Below are 23061 nucleotides of genomic sequence, written 5' to 3'. Positions count from 1 at the left end.
TCACGTATATGCATGTAAATGCCATACCATGCATAGGTATATGAGTACATAACATCATCAAACCTCTGAGGGCATCCCATCATATCATCTCGGCCTCTGTGGGCGAAATTATCAATATATACCAGTTGATCAGGTGGTGGTGCATATATAACGCCATAACCTTTCCCCATATCCCATATACATATAATATACGCATATATAATTCCATTTGGTCATGGTTCAATGTACATATATAAATGAATCCAATGCATAATAAAGTAAGTCAATAAGATCTCTTGGATAAACTTTATCAACTTACGTATTTTTCTAAGACCCGTGAATAGATGATATAATAATAGGACACATAGGGAATCAAGAACATAGGCACTCCTAGTACTTTTATGAATAGAGCCATTTATGAAAGTTGTGCGTTTGCTCGTTTCGTTTGTATCATATGGATCATGCCAAAAGTAAAGGAGGGATAGCCTTAACATACCTTTGTCATTTAGCTAACCATACGACGTCGGTTCAGCCCGTTAGTACTTCAATCTACAACAAACAATAAGGGACCATTGTTAAGTTTACGGAAGCTAGAACTCAACACAAATGAGCGACTAGCTCGTCTTCGAAATTTTGGATAGCACCTCCCCTTATTCTTTTCACTTTCCTCAAATCCACAAACAAGACCAATATGTCCAAAATATCAACAAACATATTACATCAATATCCAACCTTATATCCATCGCAATACATCACCAAAACAGTCCACACAATCTCATACAACAACCAAGTGCTACTTTGCGTTTTTCCATCCCTATAACTTAGCTAGAACTTGAATACACTTCAATAATAGCAACCACAATATACTCAGGTTATACATACTTATTTTTAAGCCACAACACGACATAAAAATGAACTCCTAACAGTCAACAAATTACAACTACTGAAAACTGATTTTCAGATTATTACTTCATCAATTCTTACTCCCACAACTTAGTTAAGGCACCAATAAGATTAAACACAACATGTCCAAGACAATACTCTTATGTGACAGCCATATAATAATATGAAACTACTCCAAACAGTCCGTAACACCACAACAACTTCAACTCAATTTCCAGCCCTTACTTCACAAGTCCTTCGCTAAACATCCTAGCTAGAACTTAGATAAACTCAAATATATGAAGGAGGGAAGATTTTCTTACCTATATAAGATCTTGTAAGGATGAAACAATGATAGTATATTGCCCTTGATGGCCATTAACTTGCTTCACATCAGATCCTTCAAGATTGGAGATTACCCTTTAACTTGAATTGAAAGAAGAAGAAGATTATCAACAACTTCTTGAGAGTTTGGAGTAGGTCAATTTGGGAGAGAATTTCGTGGCTCTCTTTATATTTCTACTACTTGGATATTATGAGGATATGTGACTTGATTCAGCCCCTAAAAGGGCCCTCTTGGCTAACCTACACATGTCCATTTATGTGGACTAATTTGGGCCTTCCCTTTTAGCAAGTAGGTGACACACCTGCTTGGTTAATAAATAGGTGTCACATGTTGCCCTTATTCACTTAGACACGTATCTTACCCTCATTTAATAGTCATGACATGTGTTAAGTAGCTCAAGCTAGTAGGACGGATAAGCAAGTAGCTCAAATTAGTATCCCGGTAAGCAAGCAACCATATTTTATGTATCCATTAACTCATTTGTTTTTTTCCAAGTCTCATTTAACTTAACTTACTTAAGACATAAACCTTCCTTATCCTTATAGAGTGATTTCATTCCTTATGAGCTTACATCAACCGACTTACGACGTACTTTTGTGTACAAAAATATGGGGTGTAACAGAATTAATAGAAAAAAGGTAAGTTAAAGTTACTAACCCTTGAGGTTGGAAAGAAATTTCTCTTCAAAATCGCCTCTAGGTGAAGTCTAGGTATCAAAAATTCAATAAAATGAGCTAATCCTGAAATTACCTATTTTACCAGCTGCAGATGTCGCTTGCAATTGCACAGCCCGCAATTCCGAGCCACATGGTCGCAAATGTGAAGTGGCCTCAGAGATTCAGAAGTTGTAAATGCGACAACCTCCTTGCAATTGCGAAGCTGGGCTTCCTATCCCCTATCCGCAAATTCGCGGTGACGTTGGCAAATACGAGCCTCATATTTGCAAGAAGAACATGGCAAATGTGATGACTGCAGCACCAGCAATTCTAAGCCTAGCAAAATCATTCGAAACTAATCTGAAACTACCCGAGCCTCTCGAGCCCATCCCAAACATTCAAACAAGTATATAAACCTCATACGAACTCGCTCGTAAGCTCAAAATATCAAAATAAAATCTACAACCAAGAATCAAGAGTCAAAACTCAAAGATTTCTAGTGTTCATAAGTTCAATTTTCAACTTTCCACAATAAACCGCTGAAATGGCTTCGGGTCGCCTGGGACCCCAACCAAACATGCGTACAAGTCCAAAATTATCATACGAACCTATCAAAATCTTCAAAATACAAATTTGAGGTCGTTTACCAAGAATATTGGCCGTGGTCAACCAATAACTTTTAACTCAAAAATCGAATTTTCTTTTGTAAAAACACATCTAAACTTTCCGAAAATCAAAATGGACCACGTATGCAAATCATAAATCATCAAATTAAGCTATTCAAAAAAATACAGAACAGAAAGCACTCAAAATAACCTATCGGGTCGTTACACACATGCACATACACTCGTCATCACACATATATGTCACCCCCGTATGTAGCAAATAATACCTATTAGGAAAAGTTTTCTCAAACCAAAGCTTGGCAAGACACACACCTCACCCGACTAGTCAAAAGCTCCAAACCGCTTTTCCTTTAAAACAAGCCTCCAAACAACTCAAATCTAGCCAAATAATACTTAAATAAGTCAAAATAAGCCTTAAGAATCTTTCTTATATAAAAAGGTTTAATCTTTACCTAATTTAGAAAGTCAACAAAAAGTCAACCCAGGCTCAGATGGTCGAAATCCAAAATCAAGACCAAATTCAGATTACGCATAGCCCTACGAGTCCAAGTATGTGATTTGTATCAAAATTCGACCTCAAATCGAGGTCCAAATCCCCAAAATGAGCTCTCTTAAGTTTCTACCCAAAACCCCATTTTCTATTCTTTGAAATCCTAGATTTAAGGGTAAAAATCTATGAAAAATCATGGAAATTAATTAAAACTAAGTTAGAAATACTAACATTTGAAGTTGAGAAGAAAATTCTCTCCAAAATCGTCTCCTTATAAAGTATAGGTCTCAAAAGTGGAAAAGAACAAATCGATCCCGAAGCCCTTCTTTATTCCAGCTGCAAATGTCGGAAATGTGAAAGAAATCTTCGCAAATGCAACCAATTAATTGCAAATGCGATTGCACCCGTGAGCATACACAGTCAAAAATACGACTTTGTCTTTGCAATTGCGGTATCACAATTGCAAATCATAGCATCGCAAAACACGAGCCTGAGCTCCTCCCATCTTGCAAATATGAGGCGACATTCGCAAATGCGACCTTGCATTTGCGAACCTGTTATCGCAAATGCGATCACAGTAGCATGAGCAATGAACAACTTACCAGAGTTGTCATGAAACCATCCCGAAACTCAACCGAGCCCCCCGAGACCCCATCCAATCATCCCAACAATTCTATATATCTAACATGAACTTTCTCGAAGGCTCAAAACACTAAAAATAACATTAAAGCTAAGAATCAAACATCAAAACAAAATTTTGAAGTTCATAAGTTCAAACTTTTCAACTTTCAACTATAAGCCGCCGAAACGGCTTCGGGTCACCCGGAACCCAAACTAAACATACGTACAAGTCCAAAATTATTATACGAACTTGCCAGAATCGTCAAAATATGATTATATGTCGTTTGCCAAGAATGTTGATCGTGGAAAAGGTTAGAAGTCAAAATGACCCATCATGTCGTTACGTAGATATTAGATTATTTAACATTTGGTAATTTTGACAAATTTTGAATTTCAATCTTTTATTTAAAAAGTTATATTTCCTCTAGCACCCCCTCCCCCCAAAAAAATATTCAACCAAAAAAAAAAAAAGGAAATTCAACGTCAGATCTCTACTATGCTGACAAATATCAGAAACAATCGGCTATTTCTCGTTAGGCTTGGCGCCTCATTTTACTCTTTCCGCAGATATTCCTCTTCTTCAAGTAGGTCGTTGTTGGTTCATACATCAAATCAAATTTTTGTAATGACTTGACTCAGAAGTTTCTCTTACCGCCGACTTGATCCCTAATAATATGGACTCTCCGTCGCCGGAGTCAATCTTCCTTGAAGATTTCGGCCAGAAAGTAGATCTAACTCGGAGAATCCGAGAGGTTCTGTTGAATTATCCGGAGGGCACTACGGTGCTTAAGGAGCTCATTCAGAACGCCGACGATGCCGGAGCTACCAAAGTTTGCCTCTGCCTTGACCGCCGGAATCACGGGACTGAGTCATTGCTCTCTGACAAGCTCGGACAGTGGCAAGGCCCTGCGCTTTTGGCTTACAACGACGCCGTTTTCTCTGAAGAGGATTTTGTTAGTATTTCTAGGATTGGGGGCAGCGGCAAGCATGGCCAGGCTTGGAAAACCGGTCGCTTTGGGTAATTTCCTCATTTCAAATATACACTGATGGTTTTAAAAATATATTGCGCATAATCAGGTTTCTTAAAAGATAATTGCAGGTAGCTATATTTAATACTAACATTGATTGGTAACTTAAAATAAATGATATGTTACCTTTTATAACATGTTAAATTACACCGACTGTGTAAAAAGTTCATTATATAACATAAATCCTTGTAAGTTCGGTGCCCTAATGTGTATACTTGGATAAATGCTACTTTGGCTGATGGTTAAATTATGGTGGGAAGGTGTTATCTGAAGTATTTTTGATGTTGAAATGTCAAAATTCTACTTAGATATTTATGAGAACTTGACAAACATTACCAGTTTTGGAGTTTGAGCTGGTACTAGGCTGATTTCGTAAATTTGTGATTTTGTCTGTGTTTGAATTCGTAACTATCCTATGATTGTTGTTGTGATACTAATATTGTCTCCTTTTTATCATTTTGTCTTTTTATTTTTTTGAGCCGAGGGTCTTTCGGAAACAGCCTCTCTACTCGGGTAGGGGTAAGGTCCGTACACACTACCCTCCTCAGACCCCATTAGTGGGATTTTACTGGGTTGTTGTTGTTGTTGTCTGTGTTTGAATTTCCTGAGATTACATGGAAACAAGTTAGAAAGTGGAAAACAGCTACTCTAAAATTATTAGGAACTTTGGTCAGAAAGTGGCTGCAACATGAAATTTTAAGTAGTAGTTATGTCCCAATAAAGGAGTTGTAAGTTGTAATTCTCTGTAGAAGGTGCGAACATATCAACTGCTATATTATAGAAGTGTTTATTTTTCTTCAAAAGAACATTTTGAAACCAAACAATGCTACTTTTTTTATAATTGAGGATTCCTGCTATAGGTGTTATTAATTCTGAAGAAGAGTTTTTCCCGTTCTTTTATCTAAATTGCTATCATATTAATTCAGAATGGAAACTTGTTGTAAATTTAAAACACAAATTTTTTTTACACCTTTTCCTTAAAAAGGAAACAGCAAAGAGGTTGAGGGGAAATTGTACCCTTTTCTTCCTCAATCTTGTTTAAGTTTCTCACAAATGCAATCAACTTATCTCTTTGAATTGGTGTGTTTTCTTCCAGGGTTGGCTTCAACTCGGTGTACCATTTAACTGATTTGCCTTCCTTTGTAAGTGGAAAGTATGTTGTACTATTTGATCCCCAGGGTGTTTACCTTCCAAATGTCTCAGCATCAAATCCTGGAAAACGAATTGAGTATGTTAGTTCTTCAGCCATCTCACTGTACAAAGATCAGTTTTTTCCATATTGTGCTTTTGGTTGTGACATGAAAAGTCCTTTCCATGGAACTTTATTCCGTTTCCCTTTGAGGAGCGCAGATCAGGCTGCTAGTAGTAAGCTCTCCAAGCAAGGCTACTTGGAAGATGACATCTCTTCAATGTTAGTACAACTTTACGAGGAAGGAGTTTTCTCACTACTTTTTCTTAAAAATGTTTTATCAATAGAGATGTATGAATGGGATGTTGGTATGGCCGAGCCACAGAAGACATATTCCTGCTCTGTGAACACAGTCAGCGGTGATACCATTTGGCATCGTCAGGCACTTCTGAGACTATCGAAATTGCCTGATTCAAATGACTCCTCCGTGGATACCTTCTCATTGGAGTTCTTGAGTGAGGCAGTTAATGCCAGTCATCCTCAGAAGAGAACTGATACGTTTTATATAGTACAAAGATTGTCTTCACCATCGAGCAGAATAGGTGCTTTTGCGGCGAAAGCTTCAAAAGACTTTGATATTCACCTTCTGCCTTGGGCATCGGTTGCTGCTTGCATATCAGATAATTCATCTAAGGTAATGTAGCTTCTGCATCCAGTTATTTGATGGGTTACAACTCAATCAATCAAGTAAACAGGTGAAGTCAAGCTTCGCAGATAAGGAGGATATCATTGAATTATAACGAGATGATCAAGGATGAGATTGTAGTGCTCTTTTTTCTTTTTTTGATAACCATGGTGTCTGGGCCAGCTTATACGGACCTTTGCTAATTCCATAAATACTTGCTACCTACCACCAGCTCATGTACCGGCTGACTCTGTCCACCAAGGCTTGGACAGACGGGAAGAAATCATCTAGAGTTTTTGTGTTTGCTAGAATTGGATCCGAGACCTCATAGTTCTCAACCTACTTCATTGATCATTAGGCCATACCCTTGGGTGTTGGATGGGATTGTAGTACTTGTATTCCACCTTTGGTGTGCATCCTTTTATTTATCTTATTTTGTGAAGTTCATAGAACAATTTGCGTCACATTAAAAGGGCAGTGTGCCATTTATAATGAAGTAGAGGCACGAAACAGTTTGGGATAAAGTTAAAAATTAACTATGTCATTTAAAATGAAGTAGAGAAAGTACTTAGTAAAATGTCTTTTTACCTCTGCCAGTCCTCCGACCAGACCTTTGTTAATCTTCTGGTTGGACAATACAATAGGTAGTCTATCCTCAAAATTCCGAGTGACGATAACCTCCTCTCTGGAAATATCTCTCCTATTCCTCTCCCCTGCTGGCTAATAAACAAAAAAAAATGAAAAGAACGGAAATGAACGATGATTTCCCGAATGTACTGTTTTTCTTTCTATAATTAAAGTGTCATATATTGCTCATGTTCTGGTATCCTGCGGGTTCTTGATCCTACTGATTGCCTCTGTGTGCTTAACATTGAGCTTGTAACCTAAACTGTTGGTGCTACTATAGTACTAGGAATCAGTGCTTGTTGGTGCGCCTTTAGTCCTAGTTGGTGTTCAAGATGTATTGTCTTGTCTGCTTCTAAGGTAGAACGAGAAGTTATTCCATCTAATCGATTGAGGATGGGAATCACGTTGATAAACCAACTTATAGATTTAAGTATATTAGGAGTTAGCTGTGCTTTTATTTGACCTGTTGGCTTATTTTATATAACCGTATTTTAGGACTCCGGTATACTTGTTGAGTATTAGTTTACTGTAACATGTATTACTTGAAATTCAAGCGTTGGCTTTAGAATTTAGGGAGACTGTAGACTTCTGTGCTTCCTTTCGATTCCCTCCATTGAGAATTATTTGATTGCAAGGTTTATGCTCACTGGCTCAGGGCCTCTCTATTTGTTAGTTTAAGTGCCTACTCATCTAAGCTCTCTGTCGTCGTTTATTTTTCATTTTGTAGGATGATGTTCTTAAGCAAGGCCGGGCTTTCTGTTTCTTGCCTTTACCTGTCAAAACTGGATTAAGTGCACATATTAATGGATTCTTTGAGGTTTCCTCGAATCGTCGAGGCATTTGGTATGGAGCTGATATGGACAGATCTGGAAGAATTCGTTCTCTTTGGAACAGGCTTCTCTTAGAAGATGTTGTAGCTCCTAGTTATGCTCAATTACTACTGGGCGTGCAACAGATGCTTGGTCCTACTGAGACTTACTATTCCTTATGGCCCACTGGTTCATTTGAAGAGCCATGGAATGTTTTAGTTGAGCACATCTACCGGAACATCATTGAGTACCCTGTTTTATATTCAAACGTCAACGGTGGAAACTGGGTTTCAGCAAGAGAAGCTTTTCTTCATGATAGCGAGTTGTCAAGAAGCAAAGAGCTTGAGCAGGCACTCGTCCAGCTAGGCATGCCTGTTGTTCGTTTGCCAAATAGATTGTTTAATATGTTTGTGACTTGTGTTACTTCTATTAAATGGAAAGTAGTTACACCGGATTCAGTACGCCATTATCTTAGGGAAAGAAAATCTGCAATTGAGATTGACAGATCTAACAGGCTTATGCTGTTAGAGTATTGCCTTGAGGACCTCCTTGATACAGATGTTGGCATACATGCATTTGGTTTGCCTTTACTTCCTTTAGCAAATGGGGACTTTGGTTTATTGTCTGAACCGACAAAGGGAATCTCTTATTTTATATGCAACGATTTGGAATACACACTTCTTAATAACCTTTCTGGTAGAGTAATCGACAGGAGAATCCCTTGCAATTTGTTGGACAGACTGATGGCTGTTGCAAAGGCATCTGGTGCAAACCTTAGTTTTTTTAGTGTTACTGATCTCCTTCAATTATTACCCAAAATTTTCCCTGCTGAATGGAAGTATAAAACTAAAGTTCTGTGGGACCCTGGGTCTTGTTCTAACCATCCAACTTTGTCATGGTTTGTGCTCTTCTGGCGTTATCTTAGAGATCGATGTGCAGAGTTAAGTCTCTTTGGTGATTGGCCTATCTTACCATCAGCTTCGGGGCATTTGTATAGACCATCTAGGAACTTAAAATTGCTGAATGCAGAAAGCTTGTCTGATAAAATGCAACATGTTCTGATTAAGATAGGATGCAAGATACTAGATCACAGTCATGATATTCAGTATCCAGACTTATCTGGTTATGTCTGTGATGCTGATGGTGGCGGTGTTCTGAAGTCTATCTTTGATGTTGTCTCTTCAAGTGAGAGAACACAAGAATCTCTTCAACATCTGGAAGTGGAAGACAGAGATGAGCTTCGTGGATTTCTTCTGGATCCAAGGTGGTATATTTGCAATTGTATGGATGTTTCCGACTTACACAATTGCAAGAGGTTGCCTGTTTATCGAGTTTATGGTGGAGAGTGCTCTGAAAGTTTTCAGTTCTCTGATTTAGTAAACCCTCAAAAATACTTGCCGCCCCTGGAGTGTTCTGCATCTCTCCTTTCTGCTGAGTTCATTAGTAGTTCTTCAAATACCGAAGAACAGGTGCTAAATAGATATCTCGGTATTGAACGTATGAGGAAGGCAGACTTCTACAAGAAGCACGTCTTAGATAGGGTCAATTTGCTGGATCCTGATGTTCGTGACAACATCATGGTTATCATTTTGAGAGAGCTGCCTCATCTTTGTGTTGAGGATGCACATTTTAAAGAAAATCTGAGGAACTTGGACTTTATCCCTACGTCTAATGGCTCCATGAGAAGTCCTTCGGTGTTGTATGATCCAAGAAATGAGGAATTATATGCTTTATTAGAAGATTGTGATAGTTTTCCTTATGGTGCTTTCCAGGAATCTGGTATTCTAGACATTTTACAAGGTTTGGGTCTCAGGACAACCGTGTCCAATGAGACAGTGATACAAAGTGCTCGAAGGGTGGAAAAATTGATGCATACCGATCCACAAATTGCTCATTCTAGAGGTAAAGTGCTTCTTTCATATTTGGAAGTGAATGCATTGAAGTGGCTATCTGATCCAACCAAGGATGATCAAGGAAGCATTAATAGAATGTTCTCAAGAGCCACAAACGCTTTTAAACCTCGTTATGTTAAATCTGACTTAGAAAAGTTCTGGAGTGATCTTCGGTTGATATGCTGGTGCCCGGTTCTTGTTTCTTCTCCGTATCGGTCTTTACCATGGCCTGCTGTCTCGTCCATGGTTGCTCCTCCTAAACTTGTGAGATTATACTCTGACTTGTGGCTTGTCTCTGCAAGCATGCGCATGCTGGATGGAGAATGCTCTTCTTCAGCTTTATCTAGTCAACTAGGTTGGTCTTCTCCACCTGGAGGAAGTGTAATTGCTGCACAGCTTCTTGAGCTTGGGAAAAATAGTGAGGTTGTTACTGATCCAGTGCTAAGGAAGGAATTGGCCTTAGCAATGCCAAGGATATATTCTATATTGATGAGCATGCTTGCTTCAGATGAAATTGACATTGTCAAGGCTGTTTTAGAGGGAAGTCGGTGGATTTGGGTTGGAGATGGATTTGCGACCTCTGATGAGGTTGTCCTCAATGGCCCTCTTCATTTGGCTCCTTATATGCGTGTTATACCTGTGGATTTGGCAGTTTTCAAAGAACTATTCCTGGAGCTGGGCATCCGAGAGTTCTTGTGTCCTAATGATTATGCTAATATATTAAGTCGAATGGCGGTAAGGAAAGGTTCCGTTCCCTTGCATACTCAGGAAATCAGGGCTGCTATATTAATTGCACAACATCTTTCTGAAGTTCAGTTTTCCGAAGATCCAGTTAAGATCTACCTGCCTGATGTGTCATGTAGATTACTTTCTGCTACAGATTTGGTATACAATGACGCTCCCTGGTTGCTTGATTCAGAAGATCCTAGTTCCTCGTTTGGTAGTTCATCTACAATGGCTTTTAATGCAAGTCAAACTGTCCATAGATTTGTGCATGGAAACATTTCTAATGATGTTGCTGAGAAACTAGGAGTACGCTCTCTTCGAATGATATTGCTTGCAGAAAGTGCTGATTCCATGAACCTGAGCTTGTCTGGTGCTGCTGAAGCATTTGGGCAGCATGAAGCATTAACAACCAGGCTTAAACATATACTTGAAATGTATGCAGATGGACCTGGGACTCTGTTTGAGCTGGTACAAAATGCCGAGGATGCTAATGCTTCAAAGGTGACTTTTTTATTGGATAAAACTCAATATGGGACTTCATCCGTTCTCTCTCCTGAAATGGCGGATTGGCAGGGACCTGCTTTGTACTGTTTCAATGACTCTGTTTTTACTCCCCAAGATTTGTATGCAATCTCTCGTATAGGTCAAGAAACTAAACTAGAGAAACCATTTGCCATTGGAAGATTCGGGCTGGGCTTTAATTGTGTTTATCACTTCACAGATATACCAACTTTTGTTTCGGGAGAAAATATTGTCATGTTTGACCCACATGCCTGCAATTTACCCGGGATATCTCCTTCACATCCTGGCCTGCGGATCAAATTTGCGGGCAGAAGAATATTAGAACAATTTCCTGACCAATTTTCTCCATTTCTGCATTTCGGGTGTGATCTGCAACATTCTTTCCCTGGAACCCTCTTCCGTTTTCCTCTTCGGAGTGCAAGTGTTGCTTCTAGAAGCCAAATAAAGAAAGAAGGGTACACAGCTGATGATGTCCTAGCACTATTTCATTCCTTTTCGGAGGTTGTCTCTGAGACATTGCTTTTCCTGCGGAACGTGAAAAGTATATCGATTTTTGTGAAAGAAGGTGCTAATAGTGAAATGCAACTGCTACATTGTGTTGACAAGCAAGATGTAGGTGATTCTGAGGATGAAAGTGATCCAAATCATCAGGTTTTCAGTCTTATGTATGGGAAGCGGCATGACAAAATTAATAAAGCTCAGTTCCTCAGCCAATTATGTAAGTCTGTGAATATAGACTTGCCATGGAAGTGTCATAAGATTGTGGTGTCCGAGAAGAGCACTTCTGATGGTCGTGCACATTTGTGGTTAACTAGTGAGTGCTTAGGCTTTATTCGAGGTAAGAATAGTCATGCCAACCTTGATAAGTACCATAACACTATTCCTTGGGCATGTGTTGCTACTTGTTTACACACAAAGAAAACTGAAAGAGATTTGGATGGTGATTTTGATGAATCTGATCTCATTACTCCTAAATTGCTAGACTTCCCAGTGGCATCAACTGGTGCTATAGAGAATTTTGAGGGTCGTGCCTTCTGTTTTTTGCCACTGCCAGTCATTACTGGGCTTCCTGTGCATGTCAATGCATATTTTGAGTTATCATCCAACCGAAGAGATATATGGTTTGGCAATGACATGGCTGGGGGTGGGAAGAAGCGCTCTGAGTGGAATATGTACCTACTTGAAGATGTCGTTGCTCCGGCTTATGGTTATATGCTTGAGAAAGTTGCTTCAGAAATTGGCCCATGTGATTCATTCTTTTCCTTTTGGCCAACCAAGATGGGATATGAACCATGGGTGTCAGTGGTGCGGCAACTCTATAATTTCATCTCTGGTTCTGGTCTTAGAGTGTTGTATACAAAAGCCAGAGGTGGACAATGGATCTCAACGAAGCAAGCAATTTTTCCAGATTTCACTTTTGACAAGGCAAGGGAACTTGTGGATGCATTATCAGATGCTGGTTTGCCTGTGGCGACCATTCCCGAGGCTCTTGTGGAAAAATTTAAGGAGATATGCCCCGGACTGCATTTTCTTACACCTCAACTACTCCGCACTCTTTTAATTAGGAGGAATCGTGAATTTAGAGATAGAAATGCTGTGATGTTAACCTTAGAATACTGCTTGCTTGACCTAAGAACTCCAGTTCAATCTAGCACTTTCTTTGGCTTACCCCTGATACCTCTTTCCAATGGTTTGTTCACAAAATTTCAGAAGAGGGGGGAGAGTGATCAAATTTATATTGCTGACGGCGATGGATATGGTCTTCTTAAGGATTCTCTTCCCCACCAACTTGTAGACTCTGGGATCTCTGCTTTTCTCTATGACAAGTTAAGTGAAGTAGCCCAAAGTGAAGATTTTAACATTACTTTCTTGACTTGCCCTTTGCTTGAGAGGCTTTTCGTGCAATTACTCCCAGCAGACTGGCAGCTGGCGAAACAGGTGAATTGGGTCCCTTGTTGTCAAGGACATCCTGATTTGGATTGGATGAGACTGCTGTGGAGCTATCTCAAGTCTTGTTGTGATGATCTCTCTTTGTTTTCGAAGTGGCCTATTTTGCCTGTTCTAAACAATCGTCTCCTGCAGCTAGTGGAAAATTCCAATGTGATCAAAGATGGTGGCTGGAGTGAGAATATGTCATCACTTTTGCTGCGCGTTGGATGCCTGATATTGAGGCGTGACCTCCCAATAGACCATCCTCAGTTAATATGTTATGTCCAGCCTCCGACTGCAAGTGGTATATTAAATGCAATATTGGCTGCAGCTGTGAAAATAGAAAAGATCGAGGGGCTCTTTACTAATGCATTGGAGGGAGAAATGCATGAACTTAGGAGCTACATTCTCCAGTTGAAGTGGTTCTGTGAAGATTCAATGAATGGCACTCATATGGTTATCATCAAAGAGATTCCTATGTTTGAGTCTTTCAAGAGCAGAAAAATGGTATCTTTGAGTAGGTTAACTAAATGGTTAAAACCAAATGGTGTACATGAAGATCTATTGAATGATGATTTCTTGAGAATTGAATCAGATAAGGAAAGGATTATCTTGAATAAATACTTAGAAGTTGCAGAACCTACAAAGGCGGACTTCTTCAAACATTATGTAATCACTCACATGCCTGAGTTTGTTTCTCAAGATGGATTACTCTCAGCCATTTTACAAGATATCAGATATTTGATGGAAGAGGACAACTCCTTCAAAGAAGCAATCTCCAAAGCGACTTTTGTTTTAACTCGTGATGGTTCCTGGAGAGAGCCTATCAGGTGTGTGTATTTATCCATCCACTCAACTTTCTTATGGTCGTGCGTGAGTGACTTAATCCTTGATGATCTCAAATAGTTTCTTGTTTCTCTCAGTCAAATTAGGTCTCCTTAGAAGTTGTTAGGCACAAGTATAATGCTATCAATTGTAAAACAATATAAAAGGTAAAATCATTGGTTTGTTTTCTCTGAGAATAGTCAGAAAATGATGCAGAAAGTAATACTATGTAAAAGCAGCATTATTTCCTAGGGGTAGGTTGTAGATCATGTTTCACAAAAAAAAAAATAAAAAATAAAAATTGGACGAGGAGTCATCTTCTTATGAGAAGTGACAATCTATTGTAGTATTAAAGGTATACTTAATATAAAATTAGTGGTACATTCTTGGTCGTTTTTGGTTTTGCTACAGCAGTTTTTCATTTAAATATCAACACCAAAAATCATCATGCTGAATCTTTTCCTAAAAAAGTGGCTGGACTGAAAATTGTGTTACATAATCAACATACTCACTGTAACTGATATTTTAGTGTAGTCGAGTAAATCTAACACATAAAATCTGTTACTAGCAGGGAGTCTTCACTGCAATTTATTTGGAAAGAATATTTTGATGAGTTAGCAACTTGGTACCCGTGCTGTCGGATTATAAAATCCATCAAATGCTCAAACTCTTTCTGCTATTCTACCTTTGCTTAGAAGTTTTAACGTACACCATTAAGTATGGTGTATCTATGTGATCTACATACAATACATTCTCATGTGTGTATATATATATATGTGTGTGTTTAACACGGGGGGTATGTTCTTACATACTCCTTCCGTTTCATTTTATTTGTCGTAGTTTGACTTGGCACAAAATTTAAGAAAGAAAGGAGGACTTTTGAAACTTGTAGTCTTAAATATCTGATAATATTTGTGTGGCTATAAAACTTTTAAAACTTGTGGTTTTAAACATGGCATAGCATTTGTGTGACTAGAAATGCTTCTCATTATCTTTTTAAATGGACTAATAAGGAAATAGTGCCAAACAAAGTGGAAAGGAGGGAGTATATGATTGTGGAATTTGTAATGTTTCTGTAGGCTTTATGATCCTCGTATACCAGAACTGAAAATGTTGTTGTATGGAGGTGCCTTTTTTCCATCTGAAAAGTTCTCTACTCCTGAGTGTCTTGAGATTTTGGTTAACCTTGGGCTTCGGCAGTCTTTAAGCTTTACTGGTTTGCTAGATTGTGCCACATCTGTGTCATTGTTACATAATTCCGAAGAGTTAGACGCAGTGAAGTATGGTAGCAGGTTGCGTTACTTGTTGGACTCAGTTGCAGCAAAGCTCTCATCACAGGAAGGGGAACCCAGTGTTGGTCATGAATCTTCTCAGGGGTTATGTCTTAGTGTTTGCAATGAAGGAGCTGTTGATGTTACTGACAACCTCTTGGAGGACCTCTCAGGATTTATTTCATTTCTCAGCAACTGGATCGATGATATGTCTGGAGAAGAATTTTGGTCAGCATTGAGATCCATAAGTTGGTGTCCTGTACTTATAGATCCGCCTATTAGAGGATTGCCGTGGTTAGCCTCAGGAGGAAAAATTGCGATGCCAAGTAATGTTCGGCCCAAGTCGCAGATGTGGATGGTTTCATCTAAGATGCATATCCTGGATGGTGAATGTTCAGAGCATCTGCAACGTAAACTTGGTTGGATGGATAGCCCAAGTATAAAGATTCTGTCTGAACAATTGCTTGGACTATCTAAATTCTATGTGGAAGTAAATGATGACTCAGATGCAGCACATAATTTTGATTCAGTTTTGCAGAAGCAGGTGCTCTTAATTTATTCACAGTTGCAAGAATCTATTGGTACTGACGACTTCAAGGTTCTCAAGTCTACCTTAGATGGTGCTCGGTGGGTTTGGATAGGAGATGATTTTGTTTCTCCTGATGTACTTGCTTTTGATTCACCTGTGAAATACAGCCCCTACTTGTATGTTGTACCATCTGAGTTAACGGATTTCAGAGATTTGCTTCTGGAGTTAGGTGTTAGACTCAGCTTTGATGTTTTTGATTACTTCAATGTTTTACAAAGGTTGCAAAATGATGTGAAAGGGTTCCCCCTTACTGCTGATCAGCTGATTTTTGTCAATCATGTGCTAGAAGCAATTACAGATTGCAACATGGATAGCTTAATGTTTGAGGCTTCCAGTACTCCTTTATTACTTCCTGATTCGTCTGGAGCTCTTATGAGTGCTGGGAATCTTGTTTATAACGATGCTCCTTGGATGGAGAGCAGCACTGTTGGTGGAAAACGTCTAGTTCATCCGTCTCTCAGCCAGAATCTTGCTGACAGATTGGGTATTCAATCGCTTCGAAGTGTGTCATTAGTCAGTGAAGAAATGACAAAAGACTTACCGTGCATGGATTACACAAAAATATGTGAACTTCTAGAGTTGTATGGAAAGACTGATTTTCTTTTGTATGACCTACTTGAGTTGGCAGATTGCTGCAAAGCAAAAAAGCTTCATCTGATTTTTGACAGAAGGGAACATCGGTGTCAGTCCCTTCTGCAGCATAATCTAGGTACATAGTTCTAAACCTACTTATTGGTTATTTCTCCGACATTTTTAAGGGCAGAAACATGTGACTTTTGCGTGTTATCGAGCTTGAAAGCACCTTCAGTTGCTGTATGGTCTTGCTTATTTTCTGCTCTGAAGTTTTAAAGATTAATATTTTTATCGGATAACTTAAGGTATACCTTCTCATTTAGAGGTAGGTGGTTTATGCATCTCAGTACACAATAATATGAATAGCGAGGTTAACGATCAAAAATATGAATAATGAGGTGACTTTTTAGGTTTTTGGTCTTAAAGAAATGGATGTGTTGGGATTTTCATGGTGACATTTTTATGCAATTAGCATGCGCTATAAGCATAGCATCTTTCAATTGCTATTTCTTCTGTCTTCTTTTACTCTTCTTTACTGGGGAGGTTTTGTGCCTGCATTCCATTAACTTGCTTTTACTTCTGTTTTTCATCAATGAGGCTTCTTTTCAATCTAATTAATATAATGTTGGCAGAAATCCAGAGTTGAGCTTGAATGTTAACCTAATTTGCATTTTAAATATTTTACAAGCTTAAATGTTCTAATTTTTTCCTGTACTCTGCTTTACAGTTGAGCTGTGCTCCCTTGACATAGTTATTCTAATTGCTTTTTCTAATTATTCTTTCCTACATTAATGTGGTGATGCAGGAGGAAGCGCGGTATTTTTTTTAATGCATTCAGTTCATATACAAGTCTTAGTATATCTGAGGGAAACAAATGAAAAGCCTATAGAAGACTGCTACAAAGCAAAGCAAACCCAAGTTCCATTGTAAATCTCAGAAGTGCCAATCCAAGATAAGAGGATGAATGACTAAAAAGTTGTTTCTCGAATCATTTATAAGGAGAAAAATTTTCTTGGACCTATTATCCTCAAACAAACTAGGATTCCTAACTGTTTTCCATCAAAAAGGCCGCTTAAAAAAAGAAAGAAATACAGTAAAATAACTGAAAAACAACTACATTTCATATAATGAAAAATTGATCTGAACTAAATAAGAACCTAACAAATAGCCCAAATCCTAAAAACCGGCGTTTCAGGACTACTAGAGTACATCATAAACTTGTTACCATTCTCAAAAAAAAACTGTACCATCACTTCTACTGTATTCTAAAAAAACAGCTTTTAATGTCATCTTGGTCCCTCATTCTGTGGCCTCCAGGTAGTCAGTAGTCTACTTCTTACACACTGAGATGAATGAATGGTAAGTTGTATCCATCTCCATTTTTAGGTAAGGGAAATACTTTGATACCTATTATCCTAGACAAACTAGGATTCCTAAGTTTTCTCCATAATGCGACTGCTTAAAAGTAAAACAATTTTATCCCAAAAACAAATAATTACCTACACAAAGTAAGAACATAACTAATAACCCACATCTTAAAGGACGACTAAAGCACTTTGTAATATGTACAGTTGCCTCTAGAGATTTTCTGAGGATTGAGGAATAACTTTTGTGCCACCTCCCCTCCTATGATCTGTGTTTCCTGATAGTACGTAGTCTGGATTTTAGGCACTGTAGAAGCTCGTCTTCATTCAGAAGCCTCTTATTTTGCAGGTGACTTTCAAGGGCCTGCACTAGTTGTCATCCTTGAAGGGGCAAACTTAAGTAGAGATGAAGTAGCTGGACTGCAATTTCTTCCACCTTGGAGTCTGCGTGGTGATACCATGAATTATGGGCTGGGGTTGATTAGTTGTTTTTCGATAAGTGATTTTGTGTCAGTTGTTTCAGATGGATTCTTGTACATGTTTGATCCTCGAGGTTTAGCTCTTGCAATGCCTTCACATCGCGCACCAGCTGCAAAAATGTTCTCTCTAAGAGGTACATACTGCATTGTTGTTGCTTAAGTGTTTAATCATACTTATATACTCCTGTGCCTCATGCTAATTATGCTAGAGAGATGTAAACAGATTTGGTTGTCACAGATACAATGCAGTACCGATTTGGAAATGCTAATTTTAGCAATCTAAAATGATTTTCTATATGATTATTAATCAAAATTTGTATTCGAAGTTACCACGTAGAAACAGAAAATTTCATTGTAGTATATTAATATGTAAATATGTAACATTAAGATAAGTTTAGTATGACGATGACATGACCTGCCACTGCAAATTACTTGTTATATTAGGCAACTAGTTGTGCGTTTTTCCCATTCCATGGTTTGTTATGATCTCATACAAAAGTTAGTTCTAAATTGCATTTTGCACACATTGTAGAATTTGAGAAGCTTCTTGTACTTTTGTGTGTGTTTACTTCCCATGAGCAAGAGACTTTATACAAAGCTCCTAATACTAATTAAGGAAATAAAATAAATCTATACAATCAATCCAGCTATCAAATCGAATCAAATAAAATCAAATCTCCTAAGTATAATCAAATCTCCTAAAATTATGCTAATCAACAATCTCCTAAATATAATCAAATCTCCTGAAATCATGTTAATTAACACTCCTCCTTAAGTTGGTGCAAATATGTCGCACTTGCCCAACTTGCAATTCAATGTGTGGAAAGTTTGCTTGTTGAGACCTTTGGTAAACACATCAACTAGCTGTTTTTGGATGGCACATGAAACAAACTCAAGACATCAGTTGTAATTTTTTTTTTTGATGACGATCAATTTCCACATACTTTGTTCGGTCATGCTGGATTTGATTATGAGCTATACTGATGGAAGCTTTATTGTCACAGTACAAGGAAAGTTTTCATTTTTCAGATAGTCTCAATTCGTCTAGTAGCTTTTGTAGCCAAAGCAGTTAGCAAACACCCTGGGCCATAACTCTATATTCTGCCTCCGCACTTATCTAGCTACTACATTTTGCTTCTTGCTTCTCCAAGTAACCAAGTTTCCTCCTACGAGCGTACAGTAACCGGATGTAGATCTTCTGTCATCCAGAGATCCAGCCCAATCCGCATTTGTAAAAGCTTCTATTTGGAGGTGATCATATGTTTGGAGAAAAGTAGACCTTTCCTTGGAGCAGACTTCAGATACCGCAAAATGTGAAAGACAACTTGCATATGAGGATGCGGGGATCATGCATAAACTGACTCACCAGGCTAATTGAATAGGGTATGTCTGGTCTAGTGTGGGAGAGATAAATGAGTCTTCCAACCAAATGAGTCTTCCAACCAACCTCTGATATCTCTCCTTATCAACTGACTCTCCAACTCTGCTTTGTAATTGTGATTGTTTTCAATGGGAGATTCTGCGGGTATGCAACATGTCATACTCGTTTTCTTCAAGAGATCCAGAATATACTTCATTTGAGAAATAAAGATTCCTCTTTTTGATCTAGCAACCTCAATTCCCAAGAAGTACTGCAACTTTTCTAGATCCTTGATCTCAAATTCATGTGCTAACAACTTCTTCAATCGGGCCATCTCCTCTTTGTCATTACCTATCATTACTATGTCATCAACATAAACTATGAGAAGATTGAGTTTACCCGTTTGATGTCTTATGAAGAGGGTGTGATCAACATTGCTTTGTTGGTAACCGAAGGAGATCATTGTTTTGTAGAATCTGTCAAACCAAGCTCTAGGGGATTGCTTTAGTCCTTACAAGGCTTTCTTTAATCTGCATACCTTTCCTTGACTTTGTGCAGTATCAAATCCAGGAGGAATTACCATATACACCTCTTCTTCTAAGTCTCTGTGAAGAAATGCATTCTTCACATTAAACTGTTGCAAGTCCCAATCAAAATTAGCTGCACAAGAGAAAAGAATTCTAATAGTGTTCATCTTAGACACAAGAGCAAATGTCTCTTTCTAATCCACTCCATAAGTCTGAGTAAATCTCTTAGCCACCAATCTTGCTTTGAATCTTTCAATCGAGCTATCAGCTTCGTGCTTCACAGTGAAGACCCATTTGCAGCCAACCAACTTCTTGTCTGGTGGTCACGTGACAAGTTCCCAAGTCTCATTTTTTGACAAGGCCTTCATTTCTTCAATCATAACTTACTTCCATTTAGAATCTGCAAAAGCTTCCCTCCAATTTTGGGGAATAGATATAGAAGAAATAGACAAGGCAAAGGCTCTATAAGAGGGAGAGAATGAATTATAGGAGAAAAAATTAGATAAAGGGTGTTTGGTGGTGCAAGATCTGACTCCTTTTCTATGAGCAATAGGCACATCTAACTCATTAGGAAATGTAGATAACTCTCCAATAGAAGAAGGTTCAGCTTCGCTAGATTGCATGATGGCTTCTTCTGCTCTATTTCTCTTTGAGTAAGCTTTCAAATCAGGTCTATCCAAACGTCCAATAGTCGCCTTCTTAATTCTTTCTCCAATTTTACTTTCCCTTGTGACAATGATATCAAGAGGTCCAGCAATGGAACTAGGTAGAATCATCTCTTCCTCCTTACTGCTCTCCCCCTGAAGACGTGATGAGATAATACTGAAATAGGGCTCAGATTCTCGAAAGGTACCATCCATGCTAACAAAAGATCTCCTAGAGGGAGGATGATAACATTTGTAACCTTTCTGTATCGGAGAATACCCAATGAAAACAACTTTATAGCTCTAGGATTAAGTTTCCAGAATTCCTAGTGTGGACAAAGCAAACACACCCAAACACCTTTGGAGGAATATTATATATTTATTCCTACCCTTTAAAGCTTCTAGAGGACTTTGAAAATTGAGGGTTTTAAGTGGCATTTTGTTGATAAGATAGGCAGCCACTAAATAGCACTCCCCCAGTAAGGTTTTGGTAGGTGCATGGTGAACATAAGAGATCTTGCCACTTCTAACAAATGCCTTTTTTTTCTTTTAGCAACCCCATTTTGTGCGCTAGTGTAAGGACAACTAGTCTGATGGACTATTCTATTGGACTCCAAATAAGCACCAAATCTTTTATCCACATTGTCAGTTCTCAAAATTTTTATTTTGGCATCCAATGAGTACAGATCATTTTATGAAATGATTGAAAACAAGAGAAAACTTCACTTTTGGCTTTTAACAAATATACTCAAGTCATCCTAGTGCATCAATCAATGAAAGTAACAAACCATCGACTACCAGACGAAGAAAAAGTTTTGGTAGGACACCATACATCAGAATGAATAGTTATAAACGGAGTTGTGCTTATATTATCACTCACAGGATAAGAGTTTCTAGTGTGCTTGGCATATTCACACATATCACAGAATAAAGATTCAAATTGAGTCATTGAAAACAAATCGAGATATAACTTCTTCAGAATAAAGAATGATGGACGTCCTAACCGTCTACGCCGCTATATTATTTCTTGCTTGACATCCTTACTTTTCCCAAAAGAGGCTTGACCAGAGTTTTGATTTCTATCTAATATATACAAATCATCACGCAATCTACCATAGCCAATCCTTTTCCCCATTTGAAGATCTTGAAAAATACAATGATCAGGGAAGAACTCGATTTTACAGTTTAGAGCTTTGGTGATGGCACTAACAAATAAAAGTGTAGATTTTGAGAAGAAGAAAAAGCTTCTTGTAGTTCTGTATATTTCTTACATCCCTAAGCAAAGATATTTATACACTAGGTCCTATGACTATTTTAGGAAGGGAAATAAATTACAATCAATTACAATCAGTCAGAATAATATCAAATCTCACTCAGAATTAAATCTTTCCTAATAAGTAAGCCAATCAACACTCCCCCCAAGTTGGTGCAAAGATGTCACACATGGCCAACTTGCAAACTAGTGTATGAAAAGTCCGTTTGTTGAGACCCTTGGTAAACATATCAGCTAGCTGCTTTTCTGATGACACATGAAACAAGCTCAAGCCACCACTCGTAACTTTTTCTTTGATGAAGTGTCGATCAATTTCAACATGCTTTGTTCGGTCATGCTGGACCGGATTATGAGCTATGCTGATGGCAGCCTTGTTGTCACAATATAAGAAAAATTTCTGCTCTTGAGACAGTCTCAATTCCTCTAGTAATTTTAGTAACTAAAGAAGTTCACAGACACCCTGAGCCATAGCTCTATATTCTGCTTCCTCACTAGATCTAGCAACTACACTTTACTTCTTGCTTTTTCAAGTGACCAAATTCCCTCCTACGAGTGTACAGTAACCGGATGTAGATCTTTTATCATCTAAAGATCCAGCCTAATCCGCATATGTATAGGCTTCTTCCTGAAGGTGACCATGTTAGGAGAAAACCAGACCTTTGCCTAGAAGGAGACTTCAGATACCGCAAAATGTGAAAGACAACTTGCATATGAGGATCTCGGGGATCATGCATGAACTTACTCACCAAGCTGACTGAATAGGCTATGTCTGCTCTAGTGTGGGAGAGATAAATGAGTCTTCCAACCAACCTTTGATATCTCCTTATCAACTGGCTATCCAACTCCTGTTTGTAACTTGTGATTACTTTCAATGGGCGATTTTACTGGTTTGAGGTGCAGAAAATAGGGTCGTTGAAAGAAAAAATAGGCATTTGTTAGAAGTAGCAAGATCTCTTATGATCACCACGCATCTACCAAAACCTTACTAGGGTGATGCTATTCTAGTGGCTGCCTATCTTATCAACAAAATGCTACTTAAAACCCTCAATTTTCAAAGTCCTTTAGAAGCTTTAAAGGGTAAGAATGAATATACTGTTCCTCCAAAGGTGTTTGGGTGTGTTTGCTTTGTCCACACTAGGAATTATGGAAAACTTGATCCTAGAGCTATAAAGTGTGTTATCATTGGGTATTCTCCGACACAGAAAGGAT

The 23061-nt window shown here is 38.4% G+C and overlaps 1 protein-coding gene across 2 annotated transcripts in view; it reads left to right on the top strand.

Moving 5' to 3' along the window:
• The first annotated feature begins 4138 nt into the window (after positions 1–4138).
• Positions 4139–23061, top strand: part of LOC107798600 (uncharacterized) — a 54733-nt gene continuing 35810 nt past the window's right edge. For both annotated transcript variants that reach the window (XM_075226628.1, XM_016621615.2), the window contains exons 1-5: positions 4139–4618; positions 5725–6451; positions 7797–13777; positions 14852–16341; positions 17919–18182. In XM_075226628.1, the coding sequence (XP_075082729.1) occupies positions 4275–4618; positions 5725–6451; positions 7797–13777; positions 14852–16341; positions 17919–18182 (8806 nt within the window). In that variant the 5' untranslated portion in view covers positions 4139–4274. The remainder of the gene's footprint in view (positions 4619–5724; positions 6452–7796; positions 13778–14851; positions 16342–17918; positions 18183–23061) is intronic.

This window comes from Nicotiana tabacum, chromosome 12, assembly GCF_000715075.1.
Source record: "Nicotiana tabacum cultivar K326 chromosome 12, ASM71507v2, whole genome shotgun sequence".
Taxonomy (NCBI): domain Eukaryota; kingdom Viridiplantae; phylum Streptophyta; class Magnoliopsida; order Solanales; family Solanaceae; genus Nicotiana; species Nicotiana tabacum.
This window is presented reverse-complemented; position numbering and strand designations above follow the sequence as displayed.